Source organism: Gymnogyps californianus, chromosome 24 (genome assembly GCF_018139145.2).
Source record: "Gymnogyps californianus isolate 813 chromosome 24, ASM1813914v2, whole genome shotgun sequence".
In the NCBI taxonomy this organism is placed as follows: Eukaryota; Metazoa; Chordata; class Aves; order Accipitriformes; family Cathartidae; genus Gymnogyps; species Gymnogyps californianus.
The window spans coordinates 276,336-302,745 of record NC_059494.1 but is presented as its reverse complement, the minus strand read 5'-3'; the positions used below and the strand labels follow the sequence as shown (position 1 = coordinate 302,745).

Genomic DNA, 26,410 nt, shown 5'->3' with positions numbered 1-26,410 from the left:
AGCGGGCCGAGGGGCGGGGGGCGGCCCGGGGCCGAGGGGGCGCGGGCGCCGGCGCCGGGGCCGGGGCGGGCAGGGGAAGGAAGGGGCGCCTGGGCGGGACCCGGCGGGAGAGCCGGTGCGGGCGGCGGGGCAGCGCCCGGGGAGCGGCGCCGGCTCTGCCCTCCCGCCAGCGCCGGAGGAGGCAGCAGCGGGGCTGCCCGCGGCGGAGGGCCCGTGGCCGGACCTGCGGGAGAGGGGCCCGGGAGAAGCGCTTAAAGGGGCTTTGGGCCGGGGGACCCGCCAGAGCGGCCGGGGCTGGGCCGGGGGGGGCCGGGAGGCGGCGGGCGGGACTGCGGGGCTGGAGAAGGCTGGCGGAGAGGCGCGGTGGCAGAGAGCGAAGCGGGAGCCCCCCAGGCTTTGGCGCAGCGGGGTCCGACAGCGTCGGGGTGGGGGAGCTGGGGTCAGAGGGGTGCGGAGCTGCTGGAAAGGGGCCCGCAAAGGCCGGAGGTAAGCGACAGGGCCTCAGCAGCGGGAGAGCGCGCAGGTCGGGAACGTGGGAATGCCAGAGGGCTGGGGAAAGCGGCGGGGACGGTTTGTCTGGGTGGCGGGGACGGGGAGAACTGCCCTGCTGAGGGGGTGGGCGGGCGAGGGGGGCTTCTGCTGTGGTGCCGCGTGGGGACGCCCCTGCCGCCTCTCCCATTGCGACGTCGTGTTTGTCTTGGTGCATCGTGCCGAAACGGTACTGCCATTGCTCCACCATGCTTATGGTTGGCGATGCCATTCCCTGTCGTGTCTTGACACGTCCTTGAAATATCCCCGTCCTGTTGTAATGGTTGTTGTGGCACGTCCGCACTTCATTTCCATCACAAGATCCTTGTGGTGACCACGACGTGAGAAAAGGACGCTGGGAAGACGTCGAGGTAGCTGGCTGCTGTGTCGCAGGATCTCGGAACGCCGCTAGCTGAGACAGCTTCTGTTCGACGGCAAGGCTTCACTTTCAGGGTATTTCAGCGTTTTGCGTGAGGAAGGTGCCGTCCAGCCTGCCTGCCGTCCCATCCAGAATGGTCTTCGCCGCCGCCTTTGGTGGAGCACCAAGGGTGCTGCATTCATCTGTGCCGAAGCGTTACTTCGGCACGTTGTTGGGCTGACATGACGTGCTGAAGTGCCGCCCTGGCATGCTGCACCACGTTGCCATTGCGCGCATGGGTCTCTGTCTTGGGGAGATCCGGGAGCTGTCACTGTCTCGCAGATGAGGTTTGAACTGCGGAGTATCTCTGCTGTGACATTGCTACGGCGTGCTATTGAGGCACTGATTTTCCTGAGCAGTGCGGGAGGCGACCTGTACGTCTTGTCCTCTGCTCGTTTTTTGCTCTTTCAGGTCCATAGCTTACAGGACGAATCCGTTTCCATCCATGCCACTTCCCTCTGGCTACAGCTGGAGTTCATAGGAAACGGACCCATGTCAAGTGGTATGGACAAGGCAAAGCAACAAGGAACGCTTCTCTCACTGAGTGTGAAATACATGTTACACTAGCTCAGGAAACCATGTTAGTTATTAAAGTAGTAACACTGGAAAGGGAAACCTTCTCTATCTTTCCTCATTTTCTTGCAAGAGTGGTTTCAGCCTGAAGGGTTTTCTCCAGTAGTTCTCTGTACAAACAATCTGCCTTGCACTGGAGAACGGCTTTGTCAGTGCAGAAAGCTCAGGCTCTTCCTCTGCCTGCGTTTTCTAAAACATGGCTGTTGCTTTGTTCCATGTACTCAAAAACTTGAGTCCAGAATTAAGGAGGGAGTGCTGGAGTCATCCAGAAATACAAATATGAGAATGAGTAATTGGTCAACCTCTGTGTAACTTTTGAGAAAGGAAAGTTATTCTCATGTCTGAGAAGCAGAGACTAGCGGAAGGAAAGCAGCTGCTGGGAAACTTAAAGCGAGATTACAGGAATTTAATCTCTCTTTTTTTCCCCCCGCGATTAAATGTGGATGTAGGAGCCATTTCCAGCATTGTGCTGCACTGTCAAGATAAATGGAGTTCACCACTGTGACCTTTCATGGTGACCAAAACTGTCACCAGCAATAGGAGCATCTACACCTTGTCCAAGAACTGTTCTTGATCTGGAGATACCTGGTAGTGCCTCGGTGTTGCTGCTGCCTTTCTGAGGCATGTAATGCTGTTGCGTTTTCTGCCTTCTGTGTGACATGTGGATTTGAAGTGTCAGACTGCAGCTATCTCACCTTCAAACGGAATAACTCCACGTCACGTGGCATCGGCAATCAGTGTAATCAGGAATATTCTCTCTGTCATCATTTCCATATTCAAGCCAGACCTGCCTTTCTCCCCTACTCCTTTGACTTTGACTCTTGTTTCCATGGTCTTCTGGATTTGTAAATAATCTGAGGGATATTTCAGTTTCACACATGTTTAAATTTGGGTGTGGAATGGTGACTCCAGCTCTCAGCAGTTCCCGCTTGCTCTAATGCTATGTTGCCGCTTTGGGGAAATAAACTCATGATTAGTTACTGAATTGTCATCCTGTCGTACTGACTATTACTCTTCATTTTGGCACCCGATCATTAATATAAGATCTCATCGTTCCTGAAGTATTCTTGACATCTTTTCAAGCCAGCCCATCCACTGCTAACATTTTCAGTCTTTGTTTTCAAAATCCTTTGCATGCAGCTCCTTATTGATCCCTGTGCGAAGGAGGCGCAATCGATATATAGATCATTGTCCCAGGAAAGAGAGTTCTGCAGATCGCTCAAGACTAGCGGGAGTAAGTGTAGACCACACCCTTATCCTTTTCATGAAACTGGGGTTGTTTGCTTGGAAGGATTTATCCAAGAGGGTTTTGTACTTGGTCACATTCCAGCAAAGCCCAACAAAGGGGCATTGACGCTCTCCCGAGTTACGAAGCCATTTCCCGGTGTGACCATCCTCAAAATGGAGGCTGTCCGAATCCTTTCCGTCTCCTTCTCCTTTCGTTATACCATAAACTCCTCCCTTTTCTTAGTGCGCACGGTCACTGGGCTCTGTCTGCAGCCAGAGTGGTCTCCAGTGGGGTTATCTTGCTGCTAATAATCAGACCCTTGGGGATGGTGAATGAGCGCACAGTGTGTGCTTCGGTTGGACTAGAGGCGTCCTCTTTTTACCGGTCCTGGTAGAGGAAGGAGCAAGAACTCCACGGCTGCTTCACAGATCCTTTCCCTCCCTCCCTCTCGGTCCTTCTCTCGTATGGCAATGTCTTCTGCTGCCTTCCAGGCCAACCGTTATCGTAGCAGTAAATATACCTAGAAAATAGCTGCCTCTCTAGTCGTTACGGAATTTGCAATATATGTGTTAACAGCTGAAGGCACTAACTCAGAACCTAAAGTCTGGGGTGGCTTTTTTGGTGTGTACTTTGGTCTGTTGTTAGAGGATGAATTTTGATGTGAAGCTGTACTATGTTTTCTTAAATAAGTTGTAAGAGCCTCGTACTGAAGCATTGTAGATGTCCTGGCTCCCACTGACTAAGTGAGGAGTAATGGTGCACGGCTGAGATTATTAATGGCTCAGGATCATAAAAAGATGTCATTGGTGACTGGGGGACTGACACTATGATTTTCTTCCGCAGTCAGATGCTCTCAGTCACCCAAAGGCATTGGTTAATTACCTGCTTGCTCCCTACCTAGGCTGAACTTGATGAACAGCATTTCCATGTACAGCAGCCCAAGGAGCAGCAGATGTTCTGGGTTGTTTTCCAGGCCTCAGCCCATACTGCTGCCTGAACTTCTGACCGAGCACTGAATGCCAGAAAGCAGGTGCCTGTTCTCGGTGTCTACCTGTCTCATCCTTTCCCACCTCGCCTGTGCCACTCGCAGTCCTACCAGACTCCTTCGCTGCCTGCTCAGCTCTAAGTTTCTTTGCTCACCCCTCTGAGCCTTCTGGATGCGGTGAGGCATTAGGGAGAAGCCAGCGTGTTGTGGCCGGCTGCTTCTGATTGCCTCTCCAAAGAGTGGGTCAGTTCATAAAAATGCTGTGTTCAAACAAGCATGATGGGTGTATTTAGAGTAATGGCTTAGGGTCAAAGTCCTTCTTTTAAGTGAAGATGTAAGCCATAAAGATCTGAGGTCTTACACTGGTGAGAGGATAAATAATTAGTGGAGTGCTGAAGGTAAAAAAGATAAAATGGAAACACCGCCATATGCAGTTAGAGACTGAGGGGAAGGTGATGGATCCGGAGGAGAGGAGGCCTGGAAGAGCTGTTAAATGCACTTGACTAGAGCTCTTTTTGCACAGCACAGTTTCTAATGCTACCCTGTGTGGTTTTTGTTAACTTTTGCTTTGAAATTAAATTAATCGCATTTGCTGGTGGGGTTAAGTGGCTGGAGGCGTGTTACACTTTTAAGAAGAGATGTCTCAGCCGTATTTTTTCTCTTTTCTTAAAGGCCTCGGTTGGCAGGCAGAGTCCGAGGGTGGTGCCATACCCAGCCCGCAGTCTATGTCCTGGAGAGCCTGGCCTTCAGAGTGCAGCAGGTAGCCACAGTTTAAGTATGCGTCTGTCTGTTGGTCTGGTTTCCAGAGGAAACAAGGCTCCTGTGATCAGCCTGTCTGTTCCCTTCTCCTTCCCACATCTTCCAAACCTGTTGGTTCATTCCCATGCCATTTGACAGAGGAGGAGAGTCTTAAAGATGCCAAAGCTCCTACAAGTGTCCATTTGCCCATTCTTGCAGTAAGGGGTAATTAGCCTAAAAATGCCTCGGGCGAAGGAAAGGCTGCAGTGTGTAAAAGTTCGCATGTTATGACACTAGCGAATCCAGTCAGGAGAGAGACACAAATACTCAGAAAACCTTCAGATTCAGCTTTCAGTCAGTTGTGGGACCTGAATGTGCAGAGAACCAGGCTTTGCAATTTAGCAGTCATGGAGTGGCTTCTTTCTTTGTGTTCCCCAGCCCCTCTCACTCCTTTCTACCTAATCTCTTCCTCTGGCTTGTCATGGCTGCACACAGACAAGACGGGATCGTCCCAAGCTTTGTTGCATCTGAAGGTTTGGTCCAGGGTGGTGCTAGTATCCAACTTCTTCTAATCCCTGCAGTTGTGTCAATGGGCTCAGCTGATCATCGACTGAACCTAGCAGAGATCCTTTCACAGAACTATGGTGTACGGGAAGAAAGGGAAGAAGAAGATGATACGCAGGAGAAGCAGAAGTCTTTAGAAGAGCTGGAGAAGAGTTTCAGTGCCTCTCAGGTAAAGGCAGCAAGGGAGGGGAAGGGAAATTACCTGCTGGATTTTCTTGTTTGCTTTTACAGTACTGGTACCAAAGATCTTTGTGAGAAGCTCTGACGTGCTCAGCTGGCAATGCGCTGTGTTTAGGTCCACCCGTCAACGAGTCTTAGGTTTGCATTTGGATAGGAAGGAATGGTTTTGACAACAGGTGACAGCAGTAAATTTTGGAGTCTTCCTCTGCCAAGTAGCCACTCTGACAAGGTGGTCTTTGCTCACCTTGCTGAAGAGCCATCCGCTGTTGGGTGTATGTTCGATGTCTGTTTCATACTGGAGGAACCACAAAGATGAGGTGATGTGGTCCTCCTGTGGGTGCTCCCATGGAGACCTCGGTGGAGCACACAGTGTGTTCTTGGTGACAGAGACTGTCTCTTCAGGTCGGGCACAAGACTAATGTAGGATTTGCTCCTTCCCTTCGTCTGTGTAAATACAGTTGTGCTGTCTGGCATCTCTTCACCAGCATGAAATCTAGTATAAAAAATAAATCTGTTTTCAAAATGCCCTTGACTGTGTTGCTTTGGGGCGAAAGTTCCTGGCTTCTCTGTACCTTTGAGAAGAACAGGTTATGATGGGTCCTGATAGACCGTGCCTCCTTCATTACGCAGCATTACCCGAGGCAGTTCAGAGCCCCTAGAAGAGCAGAGCTGCCTTGACTGCCTCTGCATATCTCTGTGTTCACTACAGCTGGTGTTGTACTCGGTGATTGTTCCATTCCTGATGAAGCTTTGTCCTCCTCTCGCTCAGAGCAGTGAAATGCCATTTGAGGAGCTGCTTGCACTTTATGGCTATGAGGCATCTGATCCCATCTCGGAGCAGGACAGTGAGAGCAATGATATTACTCCAAATCTCCCAGATATGACTCTGGATAAGGTAAGAGCAGCTGTCTGCTTGGGTGTATGCTCTTAGCCTGCGCTGTAGGTTACTGTGCTGTCTTGGAGCTTGAGATGTCTAGTTGCTCTTTTCAGGTGGGGTTTGACTAATGCCAGGGGAAGGGGCCTGCCTAGTTCTGGTGTCCCAGTGAGGAACGCCAGGTGCAGAAATGTGAATGTAAAGAGTTTAGAGGAGACCGGAGACAGGATAACTGTTTTAAAAAGAACACTGTAAAAACTCTTTGTGGAACTTGGGTTACAAGTCTTTGCACGTAGATGTGGATCTGTGGAGAGTCAGGGAAGGTTTGTATCTTCCCAGGTGAAGCTATGGCTCTTCCTGTTCTAGCTAAAGTCTGTAGAAAGCTTTTTTTTTTTCTTTTTTTTCTTTTTTCCTTCCAGGGTCTTTGAGGTACTTGCTCTGAGTGGAGCTCTACAGAAAGGGCCACTTGCTCGTCCTCTCTCTGGCTTCCATAGGAAGCCACTCTTGACACTTGTAGAAGTGCTTCTAGGGAAAAGAATCTAGGGGTGGTGGGGAGTGTGAGAGAGAATCTGTCTTTGGACAAGCTATGGGAGGGTGAGGAGATCTGTGGATGCGGCCACCCTTGGTCAGAAATGCTTTACTCTAGGCCTCACCCCTCCCTCATACATTTTTTTTAATTTAAAAATATTTTTCACTTTCTTGTTGTTGTTAAAAGGAACAAATAGCGAAGGATTTGCTTTCAGGGGAAGAAGAGGAGGAGACACAGTCTTCAGCGGATGATCTGACTCCATCCGTCACATCCCACGATGCATCGGACCTATTCCCAAACCAGCCTGGCTGTATGTGTTGCTAATTTCCAAGTAATTGTTTTTTACTTAGATGTGATGCGCAGGATAGGGCAAGAATGTTTTTCTTTATTTTGTCACTTAGTTTCCTGACATCAGGTTTTCCACTTTCTTTCTGGGGACTGCAAATAAACCTGAGTGCCAGTGGTGTTACCGAGCGTTGGTTAGGACATGATAGAGCATAGATGAGCAGCGGGATGAGGGGAGAATTGTCTTTAGCTGTAACTCATAACATTGAGAAAGTGAGAATTGTTTTGCTACCTGCTGTAACTGCAGTCTGAAAGATCAGTACCTGATCTGACGCCTCTAGGAGTGAATAAATTCAGTAGTACTAGTGGTGTGATATATTGTGGCAGTTCCTAAATATTGGAATACGTGGGAAGCCAAAGTGCGTGAGAGAGACTCAGCATGAAGTGATCTTATTCCTTCCGCTGTCCTGCGAAATGAAGGAGTCTGAGCTCCCCAGGTTGGTCTGCACCACCCATGTGGCAAGTGTGCAAATTGTTTTATGTAAAAGGAGAAAATTAAAATACGGGTAAGTTGTCACTGCGGACCATGCTGAAAGTAACTTTAGGGCAGAAAATGAAGGGAAGGAGAGGGAACATAGAGCAACAGAAAAAAAAACATTTCATAACTACAGATCTTTTCCTTTCCCGCAAAGCAAACAACTTCCTTGCTGATGAAGACAAAGAGCCCTGTTCATCTCCATGTGCTTCCTCCATGGCTGAAGATTCAGAGGAGGATTCCATTCCGTCCAACGACTGTAAGAAGGTAAATGATCTGAGTGCCTTGGGAAGGGGAGCTAATACAATGTGCCTGAATCTGAGAGAAGCATGACACCAAAGTGCTGTGATATTTCCCCAAGAAATTTTCTTTCTTTTATTTTCTTCTGCTTCGCGGCTTGCGTTTTGTGGAAGGCGGTGGCAGATGTGGGTTACAAGAGGTTTTTTAACACGATCTTGAAATCTCTATCTGAAATTATCTTCCGCTTCAGATATGGAAAATGCTGTTGTGCCTTGGTAAATTGAAACTGCAGCCTGTAGCCCTATAAAGGTGAAACGCTGTGCAGTATTCCCAGCAGGATTTACTGAGGGGGAACCATCTTACGAAAGAGAGGAGCAGGCTTCCAAATTCATTCTGGTTGTGAAGGTTGCAGGAGAGCTTCTGCATTTCTTTATCTCCAGCCTTAGCTGCTTGCCATATATCTTTAACATTAAAACTATGTAAATGCCTAAGGTCCCCAAAGGATCATCTGGTTGGTAGTAAATCTTCTTAGTTACCCTATAAAATAGCCAGGGTTCCCTAGAGGTAATAGTGACAGCGGGGACTGCCGATACATAAATCGGCCTCGTGGTGTCATAGTCCCTAAATCATGAGGTACACCTCAGTGCCTACGTGGAGCATTTTCCATTTCAATTTACCCACTTCTCTGTGGCGATATTTCAGGAGATCATGGTTGGACCTCAGTACCAAGCCACTGTTCCCATCCTCCACTTAAACAGACACGGTGAAAAAGGTAAGGCAGCCTGCTTTGTGTATCTTGTTTGGATGTAGGGCTGCTGGCCTGGACATTTGATGGGGCCCTGATTCACAAGTTCTGCTCTGTATCTCTAGGCTTGGTACCTCTCAGTGTTGACACCAAAATTTACAGCTACACCTGAGCTAGCTTTAAACTAGCCTGTTTGAATAGGGCTAGTAATACAGCTACAGAAGCTAAGCAGCTCAGTGAAAACTGGGTTGGTGTGACAGGTTTGGAGGAGTGGGTCTCAGCTGTAGCCAAGCAGAAGGAATACCCTTCTGGAGATATTCTAATTTATTTTTCTCTGACGTCTTCCTTAAGTAGCCAGAGTTATTTTCATTCAGTACTCCCTGGAGCTGATCAGTTTCCAATTTGATAGGATGTCTGCAGAGTAGATGGAGGTGCCTTGATTTGCAGATTGTGTCTAATAACTAGTGCAATACTAGCACCAGCTTGTTGAGTTTCTGAACAAGATAGCTAACAGAAAGCCACATCTTTAGAAATTAATTGCTTCTTCCCTAGTTCTTTTATCCTAGCAGACTCTCAGCAAATTATTTAAAGGAGGTAAAAGTTACCAGTTTTGCAGGTACTATTTCAGATTTACCCAGTATGGTTCTTGGAACTTTTCACTGTTACTTTATCGGTGCTCTCAGCCTTCTGTATTGAAGACCACAGATTTAATGTGCATTTTGCATAACCTGTGTGTTTGCATCAGTGTGAAATGAAAGGAAACTGATAGTAGATCCTGATGGGGGTCTTTTATGCCCTGTCTGTAGTGCCTCTCACCTGATTTTAGTGATTCTACAGGGCAGAAGAGTTGGTTCCTTTGCCTGTAGAAACGAGTTAAGTACAGAGAGTGCTAATGTTTTTATCTGAATAGAAAAATCTCAATATTTCTGATTATTTTGTATTGCAGAGTCTTTCTTCTTGCTTTCCTCTGTGCTGTTATTTTACTTAAACATCTCTCTGCATTGTTGTGTGCCGTGTTCTCATGGACTAAGAGCCTTGAAAGCTGAAAGGGGCAAGAATCACTTAGTGATGCAGTGTGCTCCTGCTATTCTGTGTGGGTGGAGCAGCTCATGGAGGAGCATTACAAGCTATCACAGGGGAGGGACAGCGTTGCAGCTGCTTGGTTTTCTGTCTAGGACAGGGAGAGGTTCTTGAGCCTAGGCCAGGGTTGTAGCTCAAAGCTGCCTTCGCCTCCCTCTCCTTTTGCTTACTGTGTGCTGGAAAAGACACCTTAGAACCCAGGGTTTTTTAGTTGCCAGGATTAATGAATCAAAGCGACAGTCTTTGAGAACATGGTAACAAAAGCCTTGTCAACCAACCCTTCTGAAGAAGTGGAAGCAAGCTGAGCCTGTGCTTAAGGCTCTAAAAGAGGTATAAAGAGTATTAAGCTTATCTGCCTCCAAAATCAGGAGGGAAAATGCAGTACCTTCACACAGCTGGTTGTCATCTCTAGTGCCAGGTTGGAGTACCAAGCAAAGATTTCCTCCCTCCTTTGGTCTCTCCCATGCACGTACATGCAGGCCATTTCTCAAAAGCAGCAGAAGTCTCTGATTAGCTTATTTCACTGCTTTTTCTGTTAGCCTATGAGAATGAAGATCAGCTGCTTTGGGACCCAAACATACTCCCTGAGAAAGAGGTTGAAGAGTTCCTATACCGTGCAGTGAAGCGGCGATGGGACGAGCTGTCTAGCAGCAGCCTGCCAGACGGAGAGATGGTGAAGGACAATGAACAGGTACGTATCGGGGCTTCTTGCAGCCCACAGATACTCTAACGGTGCTGGCATAATAGTGCAACGTTTGCTACAGAGATCCTGAATGAGAGACCCATTTCGAAGAGAATGAGACCTAACTCCAGTGATCTTCTGCTCCTGCTTCATGGATAAGTGAGGGTGTGCTTCTCGGCTGCAGTCTCAGGAGGCTATTCACCCTCCTGTTGGGAAGACTGGAAAAGGCTGTAGTGGATCGGACCACAGGCCTGTCTAGCTTAGTACTTTTCTTCCAACGCAGTAACAGATGTTTGTGGAAAGCATGTAACAGACCGGGCAAGTAGAGAATGGGTACTGTTTTGACCATATTCTCCCAGTATCCCAAACTCTGTGAGCCAGAGCTTGCAGCAGGAACATCCTTTTGGATCTGTCCCCTATCACATTGTCTAATTCTTCTTTGAAGCCAGCAGAAGATCAAACATTTGGCTAAGAAACTTCAGAGCAGTTGTGTTTCCTCTAAACTAGCCAGATTAGATTCTCACAGTAAGTCTGCAGGAGCACAAAGGCACACCTGTAACATGCAGAGCTGCTGGCAGAACTGCATCTTTTCAGTCCCAGGGTTTGTAATCCAGTGCCTTGAAAAGTGGAATAATCTATGCCGATGGTCAAGCCGGGGTTAGTGGCAAAGTGGCTTCTGGGAAAAATGAGTTTTATGAGACTAACGTGAGTCATGAGCAGGTTGGTTTGTGGTGTGTTGCTCAGGTACGTGCTGTGAGTAATTTTCTTCTGTTTCGTAGGCTTTGTATGAACTGGTTAAATGCAACTTCAATGCAGAAGAGGCACTGCGGAGGTTACGGTTCAATGTGAAGGTTATCAGAGGTGAGAACCCCCCATATTTGGGTTCTACCCCAAACATGAAGGCACATGTAACTCTTTCTAGATTCTGTACGTCTCTTCCAATTCCTCTTTCTTTCTGCTATAGATGAGCTTTGTGCCTGGAGTGAGGAAGAATGTAGAAATTTTGAACATGGCTTCAGGGTCCATGGGAAAAACTTTCATCTTATCCAAGCAAACAAGGTAAGGACACTCACCCCTGCATCCCGCTAAGACAAAGGGAAGGAGGCACGTGCATTTGCACCAGAGGTATGTTTTGAGCCTCGGCTAATGCAGGAAGTTCAGGACTGCTGAGTTCCGATCCCAGGCTTTGTGTTGACTCATGCTAGCAGGTGATGGGCTGTTCACTGCCCTGCTCTGCCTTATTTTCCAGGTGGGAGAAGTCACAAACAACACTGACCTGCATGAGTGATGTCAGTTAATTACTGATTAGCCCTTTCTGGAGTCTCAAAAGTTCTTTCCAAACTCTCAGCCCTTGCAGTACTTCTGTGAATGAGTGAGTTGAGCATGTGGATGTTTTGTAAAGTCCCCTGGGGTCCTCTAGAATGAAAGATGCTGTTGCAGGGAGAGCTGGGCCCCAGGACATATGCTGCTGTGCTGGGAGTTGGCAGAACCAGAGAGTCCAGTTCTACCGCTGATTAATTGTGGGCATGTTGACGCTGGCCAGTGAAAATGGATGCAGGTTTGCTCTCTTGATGTTAAGTGTGCTACTGGAAGCGCAGGAAAGTCCTGCACGAATGTACCGTGTGTGAGCCCACACTGGGGTCTGCAAGAACAATTGTGCACTGTGGGGAGTTCTTTCTCTGGCCGATTACCACCTTGAAAATCTCGGTATGCGCTTCTGTTCTGCAGCGTAGATGTGTCCATAGCAATATAAATTACTGTAATGCACTTAATTTTCTGTGCTGATTAAATGGGAGAATAGTCCTTGCTCCATGAGATACATCTTGATGCGTGGTGTTCTGACTATGATGTTTCTCCTTAGGTCCGCACCCGGTCAGTGGGAGAGTGTGTGGAGTATTACTACATGTGGAAAAAATCAGAGCGCTATGACTACTTCACTCAGCAGACTCGTTTAGGAAGGAAGAAGTACGTCCTCCACCCTGGAGCCACGTGCGTGGAATATTCTCACACTAAAATTAGTAATATTAACCTCCCAGTGAAGATTCCTGCTGCAAAGCACCTCCGCTTAAAAGACTGCGCTTTCTGCTCTAGAAGGTTTCTTGGGTGGGAGCATGGAGGGATGCACTGGATATTCTCAGAACATAAACACCGTTAAGTGTGGAGAGGGAAGATAAAGCAATTATTTGCTTGGATGTGGACTTTCTTGTGTCAGAAAATACTGTTTTGTTTCAGACATGCGTCCAGAAAAATTAAGGGTAGGGTCAGGGATTCAGGGCTGATCTCAGGAAATAACTCAGTTCAATGAGGTTTTAGGAAGGGAGCTTTTTAAGTTCAAAAATATACACTGTTTCTGGTGGTTTGGAACCTGAATTATTTTCTTTGCCTGCTGCCACCCTTTGAGGCAAATTCTTCACTTTGTAATGTATGCTAATTACAGAAAACACTTCTCAAAAAGGTTGAAACTGAAATGTTTTAAAAGGTCAAAATGAAATATTTAAGTTGAATCAATTAAAAACATTAGATGAAGTCTTAGGGTTTTTTTTTTTTCTTTATTCTGATGCAAGACAGGAAAATACCTGAAATCTCAAATCCCCCCAGGGTGGGAAAATATTTTCTCATCCCTTGCTCTTTGCTGGCACACTAACACTGTCACAGCCCACTGCAGTCACTCTGTGAAGCTGGCTGTTCCCTGGGGAGAGCATTTGACCATTTACTTTGCTTTGGAAAGGGCTGAGGCTCATAGAGAGCTGGGGGGCAGAGCTCTGTGTTTTGGAAAGCTGCAGAGCCCATTCTAGTTTATCACGGGCTGGTCTTAGCCACGCTGAGTTAACTGCGATCACCTCAGTGCAGAGTCTAAACTGGGCTCTGCAGACCAAGAAGGGATGGACATTCATTCTAGTGAGGTCTCTACAGTCCTGTTGCTTTATTTGTTGATGGGCTTTAGTCCCAGTCACCGTTTTCCCTGCCTGCATCTCTCTGCTTAACAGGTGGTGGCAGTGCTATCTGTCTTTCCCCACAGGGATTACACCGACAATGACTTGGATGGGGGTGAAGTAGAAAACACCAGTCGTTCCCGGAGCTCCCCACCAATTCCCTCTGCAACTAGCTGCCTGGATTCTCACTTCGGTCAAGATCAGATAGCAATAGAGAGCACAGGTAACTTCCTTTTCTTGTCTGCCATGGGGATAACTCGTCTCCCTCAGCGGCACAGACCCTCCTTTGCCTTTCTCCTGTTGCCATTATCCAGCTGTTGCGCTTCTCCTCGCACCTTGCCAGTGTGCTCACTTTGCCCGGTGTCAAATACCAGCCCTGGGCAGATTTTGGTGTGAGCAAAGGAGGCTTGTCTGTCTCTACATTGACCAGTAGTGACTTAAAAAGAGGTGTTCCTGCTTCGGGCTTGGAGGGGTGGCCTAAGTCATTCCCAGAGCAAAAGGATTTGCACTAACTTTGGGCACCTGAGTTAGGTGCTTCCAGTGCACCAACACACAGTGCACTAGACACAGCCAACTCCTCCGGAGGCTGATTTAAGGCACCAGAAGTCAGGCTGTACCTGCGAACTGCTTTCAGAGAGAGCTGGCTGTGAGAAGACTCACAGGGAGCCCGAAATGGGTTCATTCCCTCACCATCCTACCGCAGATGAGGGCTTTGTGCAGGCACCTCCCAGGGGCTGTCGGCATGAGGGGATAGGACTTAGGATTTGGCTTATCTTGGAGTGTCTCTGTGAGATTTCCTTTAATTTCCATAGAAACACTGATGGCCTTCCATCTGCTGTCTGCATCTTGCCTTTCTTCGGTACATGCTGGCAGGGATCTTGGTTGCTATCATAAAGAAACATTTGTGCCATCAAACAAATACTGTTGTGATTAGGTGGGATTGAACTGGTTTCTGGTTTTTTGTATGTTATGGACTCACTCCAGCTTTCTTTCACTTGCTGTCCCCCACCCTTTCTTCCTCCCTGTCTGTCTGTCCATCTCCCACATTTCCCTCCTTTGCGGTGTGCAGAGCCCCTGAGCGTGGAGAGCACAGCCTGCAGCCTGGGCAGCATAAGTGAATCAGGGCAGGGCTATGAGTGCAGTACTCCTTCGGAGACGAATTGTTCCTTTGACCCCACGGAGGAGACGTCCTCAGGCGCCATCTCGGCTTCCTGCACACAACACACTGTCAGCCCCTCAGAGTCGGGGCTCTATGCTTTGCCGCCGGCAGGACCAGGACTAGCAGAGAAGCAGGAGACGTTGCAGAGCTCTGGTGAGACGATAACCATGGACTTCACTCTCCCTGCAGACATTAATGAGGGTTTGCCTTTAATTGCTGGCCCTGTGGATTTGGACAGAGACCCAGAGGCAGCGGTGGCCCCTGCGCAAGTGTCCTTATCGGTCACAGATTTTGGCCTCATTGGCATTGGAGATGTAAATAGCTTTCTGACTGCTCATCAGGCTTGCCCAGCACCTGTGGCTCGGTCAGAGCCCTTGTCACAGTGAGAGTCTCCAGTCACAAACTTGTCACAGACCCAGCAAGGACTTTGACCTGACTGAGTGAAATCCTGGAACTTCCACTGTTCCGTAGGGACAGTTTGGAGCTGTTGGTCAGAATCCGTCTTTCCATCCTCCTTGATCCAAGGCTACAGTGAAACCAAACACCTTTCTGCTCCAGTGTGTTCCGACACAATCACGCAAAGCTGGTGGCTGGCTTTAGTGAGGGGGGAGGTCCATCGCCCCCTGTTTCGTTGACCATGTGTCACCCCAGGTAATTCCAGGCTGTTCGGAGAGTCCCTGCCTCGGGACAGGGGGAATGTCCCTTGGCCCCAGTGGGACAGTCTGAGTGCAGAGATGCTTTGAGAACAGGGATGTATCACCGGCACTTTGGGGGCTGGGACGCAGGATGCGGTCTGGAGGTCCGAGAGCTTAGGAAACCCGCAGGGAGCACAGTCCACCCGGGCTGCAGGGCAGTTTGCCTGCAGAGAGGGGCATGGTGATGCCAAAGGAAGATGAGGAGTCTTGGCCCTTCACCCACAGATAGTGTGTTGCAATAGAAGTTGTTCGCCGCGTTCCCCTCCCAACAGCTATCCCGTGCTCCCGCGCTGTGGGTCGTGACAGGCACGCACGCTGCTGGTTTCAAACCTCTCGCAGCTGCGCGTGCCTTCCTGCCTGCTCTGCCACCAGCTGCCGGCGGGACGTGGCCTGGTCCAGCCCTTTGGCAGAAGCGCCAGGTCTCGGGAAGGGATGCTGCGCGGTGCGGTAGCACTGTGTGCACTTAAGTCCTCGCCTTGCCTTGCAGTGCTGGGCCATGGAGAACTTGTACTGGGAGCAAAGGGAGTTTCTAGACCCACAAAGCAACGTTGGCCCCAGAGTGGTGCAGTGCCGCCGCTTCCGTTACTGGCGGTGAATGTCTTGATCCTTGCTGACCGCTGCAGTACAAGAGGGTAAAATGCAGATGAAAACATCTGTAACTTCCCAGCTTGTTCAAACAATTTTGTCAGCTGCAGGAGGAGGAGGTTGCTTAGCTCCCAGGGCACCAAGTCTAGGACACCGGTGCTAGCAGAGTCCCAGGCAGGAGAGCACACCAGTCCCTGGGCATCCCTGCCCCTTTCTGCATCACAAAAAAAGCTCTCTGTTTTCTGAGAGGAGAGTACGTCTTCACTGCCGTTAGCAATGTCCAAGGAGGTGACAAGGGTGGCCCCACATGGCAGCGAGGTGGCCGGCTGCTGTGCAGAGGGCCACAGTGGCATGTTTGTGGGTGTGCTGGAATCCGGAGCTGCTTCGCTTCCCGGGTGTGTTCCAGGTCTGGGGTTTGCCACTGGCTTAAATCCACGTGTTCTCATTCCCCTTTTTTCTGTGCAGGGAATGCTGTCTGCTGACTTGCTGGGCAAGGCTCTGATGCAGATGTTCCCTTCGTCCTGCCATTTTCTGCATTTGGGAAGGGGGTTGGGTTGAGGTTTTTTGCTTGTTTTGGTAGAGGCCTTTGGGCTGTGATCCTGCAGTTGGTTCTGCTGCCAGTGGATTTGGAAGAGGACTAAAAACCATTAGCCCGCATCCTCCTTTTACCTGGCCCTGTGCAGTTGTGCTCAGCCCTGCAGCGGGAGCATGGAGACAGCATCGGGCAGCTTCGCGGGGTGACAGGATCAGACCTCGTCTCTCATCTTCCAAGCCCCAGAGCCATTCTGCGTGCATTAGCAGGGGTTTGCTTTGGTCCCCGGCCAGCTCTGCTGAGAGGTGCTGAGCTCCAGACACACACAGCTGCCTTGACCAGGCATCGCTTTGTCAACCAGACGTGGTAACCGGCGGTCTCCCCTCCGGCTGCTCCCAGTTGCTGGAAACGGAAAGCAAATACGAGTGCCCGCTCCATAGTGGAACTGCCCAGGCTGTGATTCCCCTTTTCTGGGGGGGAGAGGAAGCTCCTTGGCTGAAAGGAGAAGAGGAGGCAGGGTGAGAGCACGGGCAGCCCTCCCAGGGAGGGCCAGGCCTTGGCATCTCCTCTCCATCAGCCAAGAACATTCTTAGTTTTCCTGAAACCATTTTTTCTTTGGTTTGTTTCAAGCCCTAATGAAAGGAGAGGGGAGGCTGGGGGAGGCAGAAATCTCTCTTATTTATGTTCTTCAGTGTTGTTTACAGATTCGCATGGGGTCTTTCAACATGAGTGCGGCGCTTTTTCCACAACTTTAAGGGAGAGTGGAAAGGGCTGGGACAGGGAGGGGGAGTCACTTGGGGAGGAGGTTTGGTTTTGGTTTTTTGTTGGGGTTTTCTTTTTCCTTCTTACAAAGCACATTCACTTTGAGCCGCTCCCAATGCTGGACTCTTTTCCCCCCTTCCCCCCCCAAGCCCTACACTGTGAAGTGATACTGCCTTGAAGACCCCTCGCCGTTATTTATTTAATTAAAAACCTAATTTGAAAGTGAGCCAGAAGCCTGTCTTGTTTTTGGAGACTGAGATGCCGCAGTCTTACGCGTCGTGATGGCAGAAGCAAGAAAAGGGGTCCTTGCCTCTTCTGTCCGATCCTCTCCCACCCTGGGCGAGCACTCCGTCGCTCCCTGGGCAGGGGCAGAATGCCCAGCACAGCACTTGGGAAGCTGTCGGCCGCAGACATTCATGGTCCCTAAGAGAGGGGACGTCCAGGGCAGGGTGTGTGGCTGAACACTGGTGATCTCGGGTCCGTCCCTGGGGAGGTGCTGGGCCAGGTAACGACCCTGGAGCCCTGTGGGATCGCGTCCTCCCATCTCGGGTGCTATGACTGCCTGTCAGAACAGCCCCGAGTCCTGGTGCAGCGGCTGAACTCGACCTGCTCTTGAGCACAGCTGCCTCTGCTTGGCGAGGAGCATCTTCATCCCGGGATCAGTGAAGAGCTTGTGCCTCCAGCCCGCCCTGCCAGAGCCAGGTCCGTGGTGCAGGCGCTCCCCATGGCCGGAGCGTGTGTGAGCTGCCCTGGTGCCTGTGGCTCCTGTCCCGGGGGGTCTGGGGCTGGGGCTGGTTCTTGGGGGTCGTGCCTCTCTGTTCCAGGACCCTACCTGCCTTCCTGTGCCTTGTACCAGGGATGCCATCACAACCTGGGAGGAGGCCCGGCTTCCTTGGCTGAGTTTTCCCTCCCGGTGCTGTGCATGGAGGGGAGGGAGGTGTTCGTTGCTCTTAGAGGTGCCTCGAGTCCTCTGAAACCCTGGCAGCCTTCGGCGAGCCCATGGCAGTGGGAGGCGGGGGTCCATCCGTGTCTCACTGGTTTCAGCCAGAAATAACATCCTGGAGGCGAGAGAAACGTTCCTGCTGCAACTGCGTTGTATGTTTCCGCAAGAAGGCTCGTTCCTCGCCACAAAACCCCTCTGTTTTGTCAGAAACTCCTTAAATTCTGTTCTCCAGCTCTTGCCTGGCTCTCATCTTCTGTCCTGGGGCCCTGGGGGGGACGGGGGCTCCCGTCTCCCTCGGTCACAGCTGGAAAATGCCACCCGGAAAACCAGCAGGAAAGGGGCAACCCACCCCTCTGTTTGGGAGCTCTCCCCGCTCTGCATTTCTCCTGGCAGCTCAGCAGGGTTGGGCAAGCGCCCGCTCAGCCGAGCACCGGACTGGGGTGCTGCCACACACAGCCACAGTGGGTGGGAGCGGGCAGAGGGTCCCGGCTGCGTCCATGCGGCACGGATGGGAGCGGGAGCGGCTCTCGGCCGTAAGGCAGCGCACCCCGGCTGCTGCGGCCTGGAGTGGGGCCAGGGCTCACCTCCGCCTGTGCCTCAGAAGAGAGGGCCGTTAACTGCTGCTGCGCGGGGCTTCGGCCACGCAGCCCCCCCGGCTCCCTCCGGCAGAGGCCGGGTATGATGGCGGGCACAGCCCAAGGCACGAGGGATGGGAGCGGGTTTCCCGCTTCCTCCGAGGCCCTGAGGAGCGGCGGGAAGGGTGGGTGTGCTCGAAGCCCCCGGGTGGGATCATTGTCCCTCGTCTCGTCGCATCCTTCGAAATGCCTTTTTTGGCCCTGCGTGACCGGAGTGATGTTTCCCAGGGTGTCGGATCAGCAGGACCAACACCCCACCGAAGGCTCTGCATCCCCCCAGGCTTCGGGGGGAAGTTTCCTCCCCGCTTCCAGGGCGCAGGAAGGCGGGCGGCGGCCTGGCGGGGCCGCGCGGGCTCTGCCCCCCCCACGGTCCCCACGCGCGGCCCCGGCGGCGGCGGCGGCGGCTCCGGGCGCGGCCCCGGGCGGGTGCGAGGCCGCTGCAGCCGCGGCGCTTCGACGGCAGAGGGGGCCGCAGCCCCGCGCCGGGGACCCGCTCCGCGCCCGGGGGGCCCCGCGCCGCGCCCGGGGGTCCCAGCGCTCGGGGGTGCCGGACCTTCGCCCCCCCCCGCCTCACCAAGGCGCGGCGGGCGGCGGCAGGGCCGGGAGCTCGGCCCGCACGGTCGCTCCCTCTGCGGCTGCGGCGACCCGAGGAGGGGGCTCGGCCGCCCCCAGCGGCCCCCGCTCCTCCCGCTCGGGCCCGTGGGGGGCGCGTGGGAGGCCCGTGGGAGACCACCGTCCTCCCTCCCGTGAGCTTCCGTGCGAGGGGGCGGCAGCAGAGACGCGGGCAAACCTCCGGCAGCGGCGGGGGAGAAGGGTCCCGGTCCTCCCCCCGGAGCAGAGCATCAGCAGACCCCCCCAGGATGGGGTCCCAGCGCTCACCCTGGGCCTGGGAGGGGCCGGGACCGGCGTCCCGCAGAACTCCACGGAAAGCCCAAGTGAAGTTGGAGGAAATCTAACAAACGGGGCCCAAATGCTGCCAGGCCTCCCCACGACACCCCCCCCCCGGCAGCCAGGGCTGTGTCGCCGGCCCCACGCAGCCCTGCAAGGCCCTTTGCTGGCCAGGGCTTTATGCTAAGCAGGGGGGAGGCTGAGCCTGTCTGCCCAGCACCGTGCAGGCTGAGCAAATACTGCGGGGCCGAGCTGAGAGCAGGGGCTGCTTTCCGTCCCTGTGACATCCCCGAGTGCTGGGCCAAGCTGAGAGCAGCCAGTCTGGCCAGGCTGGGCCATTCCTGGGTGGCTCCTGCCGCCCTGGCACCATCCGACCGCCACGGCGCTGCATGGGGCAAAGTCCTGACCACGGCACCCGCTCTGCGAGGCCGTGCTGCGCAGGCACAGGAGCAGCTGCCTTATCTCGCTCCCCTCTGCCTGCTCCAGCACGGAGCCGTGCACCCGCAGCATGGGTCAGCATGACCCCACCGGGCCCTATCCTGTCCTCACTGAGCCCCACACTGCCACGTCTGTGCCCCCACGATGGCTCAGCCTGGAGCACTTCCATGCCAGCCACAAGGGTGGCTCAGCACGGCCTAGGACTGCTGGGGGCTGTGACAAGAAGGGGAGATTTATCAGTGGTGGGAGAGACTGTATTAAACCCCGCATCCCCTCCATGACACAGTCTGGGCATCCCACAGGTGCCAGCCAACCTCCCCTCCTCCAGCATCCCCTCAACTCTCCTGCCTCGGGGCTTTTACCCGCCTGCCACCAAGATTCGGGGCCTGCAGGCAGCATGTGCGGGGCAAATCCTGCCCCAGCAGCTGTGCCAGGGCCCCATGGCACCGACGGGCAGGAGGGAGGTTGCACCGGGGCAGATCGGGTCGGATCGGAGCAGAGGAAAGCCAGCAAGTGGTTCTGCCCCTCTCCTTACATCCCAGGGCAGCCCGAGAGCATTTCCAGCTCTGCTGGCTTCCCACAACAGCCTTGACATTCTCCACAGGCCACTCACCCTGCACTTAAATAAACCAGCCCAGTAGCTATCATTAGGCTGGTTTCTCTATTATTTATGTTTCCTTCCGTTCCTGACCAAGAGTCGGGCCTGGAGCAAACAACCGGGCTGCGGCCGTCCCCGCTCCTCCCAGGGACTTGCTGCGGGGACTCGTGCTCGAACCTTTGCTCCCGTCCCCGCTCTGGGTGCCACCAGCTCGGCACATCCCCGGCCCCAACGGGCAGCACCAGGAGCCTGTCCTGCTCCGACAATGTCTGAGGCATGGGAAAATACTGCCCCACGTTTCAGCGGTTAAATCACAGCTTAAAACAAACACGCGCCTCGTCCTGTGTTTAAATCCGGCTGCTCTGCTCCCCGACGGCCTCTCTGCTGCGTCCAAAGGCTCCCGGGGAACCCTCCTTCCCCCAACAACCGGCATGGCGACTGAGTCAGCCCCGTATCTGCTCTGCAATAAACAACCGCTGCACCACGCCGATGCAGCCAGCGCATTTCTGCGGCCGCGTTCTTCCACTCCCGGATTTTTCTTTTTTTTTCCCCCTTCTTTTTCCTCAGGAAAGAAGCCCGAGGCTGGCGGGACACAGGCGGCTGCCACATGCGCCCTCGCTCCCTTCCTTCTCCCCCTTCCCCTTGCCGCAGCGACGGGAGGCAGCCGAGCCGGGGCGGGGAGACCGGCCAGGCGGGGCGGGGGGCCGGGGGGGCCGGAGCCGAGGACGCCGGAGCGGGGGCCGGGGAAGCGGCTGGGGGCGAGGGGGGGGGGGCCGGGCCCGGGCCCGGGCCGCCCCCGGCGCGGCTGGACGGGGACCCGCTGCCCTCCGCCCCCGCCGCGCCCCACACCTGCCCCGGCCCCGCAGCCCGCCCCCGGCCCCACAGCCCGCTCCGCCCCGGCCCGCGGGCGGGGGCACCGGCTGCCGGAGCCGCCCCGCCCCGCCCCGCCCCAGCCCCGCCCGCCCGGACTTTACCTCCCGGCCGGGCCCGCGCCGTTCCGGGCCATGTGAGCCGCGGGGCCGGGCCGCGGGGCCGCCACCGGCAGCGGGATGGAGCGCAGGAAGGTCTTCGTGGTGCTCGACGTGCTCTGCCTGGCGGTCGGTGAGGGCTCGGTACCGGCGCGGCCGCGGCGCCCCCGCCCCGGGCGGCTCCGGAGCGTCCCCGTGTCCCCCGACCCCCCTCCGGTGGGGCCGTGCCGCGGGCTGGGTCCGGGTCCGGGTCCCGGGCGGTACCGGGGGTCCCCGCCCGGGCCAGCCCGTTGCCGGTGCTGCGGGGCCGGGCCGGGGGCGGCCCGGGAGCCACCTGCCCGGCCGCTGTCCCGGGGCTCTGGGCCTCCGCGAGGAGCCCACTGGCCTCGCCGGCGCCGCTTCGCCCTCGGGGCGGCGGGACCGGGCGGGCGCCGGCTCCTGCCCCGGCGCTCCCGGGCCCCGTCGGGGGTCCCGGCTCGCAGGGCTGTCCCGGCCTGGGGCCGCCCCGTTGCTCGGGCGCCTTGGGGGGGGGGGGGGGGGCGCAGCGCCCCGGGGACGTGCCCGCCGAGCGGGAGACGGGGGAGCCCGGGGCGGGTCCGGTGGCCTCCCCCGGGGGCCGGAGTCGGTCCCGGGCCGGGAGGCTGCCGGCAGGGCCCCGCCGCGCTGCTCGGGCGGGAGGGACGCTTCCTTCTGCCGCCGCCCTGGCTGCCTGCCCGCCGGCCGGGCCCTGCGCTCCGCGGGCGGCCGGGGCCGGAGCGGGGCCGGGGGGGCTCCGCAGCTCCGGGCAGCTGGGTTCGGGGTGCCCCTTCCCCGTACCCCCGCAGCCTTCCCCTCCCGGCCCCCGGTGCAGGCAAACGCCCGTTTCTAAAACTGACGCTGACAAGCACCTAATTAAGACGGACTAAAAATAAAGGCCCAGGTCGTAATTTCAGCCTGAACCTCCCGGGCCGGGAGTTGCTTTCTTGGGCTCTAAGCACCGGTGGGGAGAGGCAGGTTCCTGTTTTCGTTTGGGTCGCTTTTCTCTCTCGTGTGCCGGTGTCTCTTTTTTTTATTTTTAGGGGAGCTTTTTTGGAGGATTAAATTATCCAGAAAGAAGTCTGGTGTCTAATTTGAGCTGCAAATTAATGTTTGAGGTGTACACAGAGGCGTCTGCAGACACCCCTGCGCCGGGCAGCCGGCTCCCCGCAGCCGGAGCGGGGTGGGAGAAGCTGGGGCTTGTTCCCGGCTCCCTGGCAGTGCTTTTTGGCCGCTGCTGCCTCCGCTCGGGGGGAGCAGGGGGGCGGCGGGGTGAGGCCGGGGAGCAGCAGCCTGGCCTCTTATTACCGCTTTCCCCGCTCGCTCGGTGGGCGCCGGAGGCGGCGGGTCCGGGCGCGCAGGGACCCCCCGGCTGCGCCCCGGGGCGCAGGGTGCGGGCGGGGACAAAGGTGCGCGTTCGCGGGAGACCGGGGAACACGGGGAGGCGGAAACCGCCGGGAAAGGCGGAACCGGGAGAGGAGCCCCGGCTTAAGGTGGACTGCGGGCCGAGGCAGGACCGCGCTCTCCGGGGCCTTTCCCCGGGGGAGAGCATCCCGGGGCCGGCCGCGCCCCGTGCCCCCCGGGGCGGGTGCCCCCCGCCCTCGGCCCTGCCCTGGCTCCTCCCGGCGCTGCCCGAGGAAGCGTCCCCTGGGCGGGAGGACCCCTTTCAGCGCAGGATTTGGCATGCCTGCTGCAGGGGGCAGAGACCCCCAGAACCGCTTTTGATCTCAGGGGTGATCCCGTCCAGGGACGAGCTCTAAGATGCCCGTGGCCAGGGTTGGGGCACGCTGGGTGGAAAAGCCTCCTTGCCTGGACCGATCCAGCCGGTAGCAGCATCTCTCCAGAGCCCTGCCAGGAGCCAGGGGAGAGGAGAGGCGGGCAGGAGCAAGGGCTGCGGGAGGCTGAGGGTGGGAAGCCAAGTGCACTGGGGTCTGACCATGCCTGGGCTGGATCACCCACCAGCATCTCCAGGCACTGGCTCTCCTGGAGCCGGTGTGTGAGGGCCCTGCTGGGACCATCTGGGGCCTGGGGGCCCTCCCCTGCTGTGAAACAGCAAGATGCCTGTGCTCCTTAATTCTAATGAGCTCCATCCTCCTAGGTCGAAAGACCCTGGGGAGTGTGAGGAGAGGGCGCAAGATCAGCCCCGGTCTCCTGCACCAGGCCCTGCGACTGCTGTGCCTGGGGAGGAGTGGGGCAGCTGTGGGGGCTCTGCAGGTGCCCGGTCGTGGCTGTCTCGTGTGGTATCTGGGCGCCGCAGGCAGCTGTGAGCTCCGATAGGGCCCTATCAGCGGCGGGGCCGGCGTGCTGGCGGGTGCAAGTCCTCCTGCCCTGGGTGCGGGTGGCTCAGGACTGTGTCCCCAGAGGGGATCCCTCCCTGGCAGCAGGGAGCAGAGACCCGAGGGCGAGGGGTGGGGAGACCACGCAGTGCTGGGTGCCTGTGTGGAGCCTGCAGGCGGGTGTCCCCAGTCCTTGCCTTCTCTCTGCCTTGCAGCGTCTCTGCCCTTCGTCATCCTGACGCTGGTGAACTCCCCGTACAAGCGGGGCTTCTACTGCAACGACGACTCCATCCGCTACCCCTACAAGGCGGACACCATCACCCATGGCCTCATGGCTGGGGTCACCATCACCTGCACTGTTGTCATTGTAAGGAAGCGCCATCCCCTTCCCTCCGGGGCAGGGATATCCTGGCACGTTGTATCCAGGAGCTGGGTCCCAGCACAGCCCACCTCCAGACCCCCAGCAGGGCAACAGGACCCGAGGGTCGAGCCCTGCTCTGCTGGGGGTCAGGAGCTCCCCCTGGGGTGGTGAGACCCACATCCCATGGGGCTGGTTCCCTGCAGGGAGGGGGAGAGGCCCCGTGAGCTCCTGTGGCAGGTGGGCACCGTGGTCTTTTCTGCCGCAGACCCGAGAGCCAGAGCATGCCGTACCCCTGGTGCTGGGGAGCTGCTCGGTAGCCCCAAGACCATCACCCCTTGCCCCTTGGTCTCTGCAGATCTCATCAGGGGAGGCGTACCTGGTCTACACAGAGCGCCTCTACTCCAAGTCAGAGTTCAACAACTACCTGGCTGCCCTCTACAAGGTGGTGGGGACCTTCCTCTTCGGGGGGGCCATCAGCCAGTCCCTGACCGACCTGGCCAAATACATGATCGGCCGTCTCCGGCCAAACTTCCTGGCCGTCTGCAATCCCGACTGGTCCAAGGTGAACTGCTCCATCTACGTGCAGCTGGAGAACGTCTGCCGGGGGGAGAGCAGGAACATCACCGAGTCCAGGTGAGCCATGGGGCCGCAGGACACGTCCCCTCCACCCACCCGGTGACGCCGGGCTCCTGCGGTCTGGTGGCAGCCCCAGACGGGTATCGATGCTCTCCTGCCGCAGGGCAGAGCCTGCGGGGGGGCCAGCTGGGCACTGGGGGCTCACTCTCATGGCCTGACCCATCTCTTTTGCCCCACAGACTGTCCTTCTATTCTGGGCACTCCTCCTTTGGGATGTACTGCATGATGTTCCTGGCGGTAAGTGCTGTGCTCCGGGCATGCTGTGCTGCGGGAAGGCGGTGAGCCCCCGTGGGTCCTGTCCCCTGGGGCGGACTGGTGCCCCGAGCACCACGTCTTCAGGCTGGTAGTTGCCTCCTGCACGGGGTGATTGCTCCCCCCTTCCCTGCCCAGCTCTACGTGCAAGCCCGGCTGGTGGGGAAGTGGGCCCGGTTGCTGCGCCCCACCATCCAGTTCTTCCTCATTGCCTTCGCCATCTACGTGGGCTACACCAGAGTGTCCGACTACAAGCACCACTGGAGCGATGTGCTGGCGGGGCTGCTCCAAGGGGCTCTCATTGCCGTCCTCATTGTGAGTGTCCCCTGCGTGACCCGACGCTCTGCCAGGTTGCCGCTGTCTGCAGCTCAGCCAGTCGAAGGTGGTCCCCAAACCCTCTTTCCCGTCGGTCTTTTCCAGGTCCGCTATGTGTCTGACTTCTTCAAGCACCGTCCCCCGCGGCAGTGCAACGAGAAAGACCCGGAGCGCAAGCCCAGCTTGCCGCTCACCATGAGCGACCCCGACCGCAATCACTACAGCTACCGGGGCGCCCCATGAGCTGTGCGTGGGCCACGCGTGCCGGACTGCAGACCTGCCCCTCGCCGCGCTCCGCACCGCTCCTGGCGCGGGGGACAGGGACGCTGGCTCTGTATTAACCGTTGGCTCCACAGCTCCGGTGCCTCTCGCTGCCGCAGGTACCTGCAGGACAGCCCTGTCCATCCCCGCTCCCGCTGCGCCACGGCTCCTGGCTCCCCATACCTGCGGTGCCTCTGTGCTTGCCGGTGCCCGGTGATCCCAGCGCCCTGCCCGCGGGAAGGGGAGGTCCTCGATCCTCTGTGCATCTGAGTCACGCTCCAAGGCTGCCGTCCCAGCCCTCCACGTGAAGGGAGGGAGGGGAGGGTGGCACGTGGGGGTGGATTTATTGGGCTGGCAAACTGTGCCGAGCGAAGAGCAAACTCGTCAGGAAGTCTGAGGTTGCCTGTGCTGAGTGTGTGTTATCCCTGTCAAATTATCCAGCCTTATGAGTACAAATCCTCACAAGCACAGGGGGAGGAGGACAGCTGCTGGGCTAGCAATACTTTTTTGGAAAGGATTAAAGCAATCCAGAGCTCTTCTCTGTTCCCTGATTACCTTTAAAAGCAGTCCTGGCTGCCAGCAGCTGGTGTGAGCCAAGGGAGCATGGGCAGGCTTTTCTTCGGTGGTGCCTGATGCCGCAGTGCTGGAAGCGAGGGCTTCTTGCGCCCTGCCTGCTTCATGCCTGGCTTGGGGCGAGGGGGATGCTTGAGCCTTTGTCTCTCCTGCAGCTTCAGCTGATGCTTTGGGGGGGGCGGGGAGGGTAGGGGGAAGGGGAGAAGCTTTCTGTGGTAAAGGAAAAATAAATGGGAATGTGGAGCTGGGCACAGGACTCTGAACGCCCTGGGAAGGTGGGGAGTGGGCCACAGAGCAGTCCCATTGCTGACGCGCAGCTGCCTCCAGCACTGGAGTGCTGTGGGCCTCTTTTTAAACTACATGCATTTTCATTATGATGTGTTTTATAAAAATGTGTTTTT

The 26,410-nt window shown here is 55.8% G+C and overlaps 2 protein-coding genes across 6 annotated transcripts; both read left to right on the top strand.

Moving 5' to 3' along the window:
* Positions 1 to 2,696: 2,696 nt before the first annotated feature.
* Positions 2,697 to 16,856, top strand: MIER2 (MIER family member 2). Of its 5 annotated transcripts, XR_007767672.1 has the most exons (15): positions 2,697 to 2,753; positions 3,649 to 3,777; positions 4,405 to 4,492; positions 5,052 to 5,203; positions 5,984 to 6,109; positions 6,804 to 6,927; positions 7,595 to 7,704; positions 8,380 to 8,449; positions 10,042 to 10,193; positions 10,964 to 11,045; positions 11,149 to 11,243; positions 12,046 to 12,173; positions 13,204 to 13,340; positions 14,187 to 14,927; positions 16,022 to 16,037. XR_007767672.1 is itself a non-coding variant. In XM_050910461.1 (14 exons), exons 4-14 carry the CDS (start codon positions 5,060 to 5,062, stop codon positions 14,660 to 14,662), a joined length of 1,620 nt encoding a protein of 539 aa, XP_050766418.1. In that variant the 5' UTR covers positions 2,697 to 2,753; positions 3,649 to 3,777; positions 4,405 to 4,492; positions 5,052 to 5,059; the 3' UTR covers positions 14,663 to 16,856. The 5 variants fall into 5 exon arrangements, 4 of the variants coding, with proteins under 4 accessions (XP_050766418.1, XP_050766417.1, XP_050766420.1 ...); XM_050910461.1 differs by having other exon boundaries at positions 12,046 to 12,149; positions 14,187 to 16,856; XM_050910460.1 differs by having other exon boundaries at positions 14,187 to 16,856.
* Positions 16,857 to 21,391: 4,535 nt separating this feature from the next.
* PLPP2 (phospholipid phosphatase 2) lies at positions 21,392 to 25,973 on the top strand. Its single transcript, XM_050910469.1, has 6 exons — positions 21,392 to 21,453; positions 23,827 to 23,978; positions 24,328 to 24,605; positions 24,788 to 24,845; positions 24,999 to 25,175; positions 25,281 to 25,973. Exons 1-6 carry the CDS (start codon positions 21,402 to 21,404, stop codon positions 25,416 to 25,418), a joined length of 855 nt encoding a protein of 284 aa, XP_050766426.1. The 5' UTR covers positions 21,392 to 21,401; the 3' UTR covers positions 25,419 to 25,973.
* Positions 25,974 to 26,410: the final 437 nt, after the last annotated feature.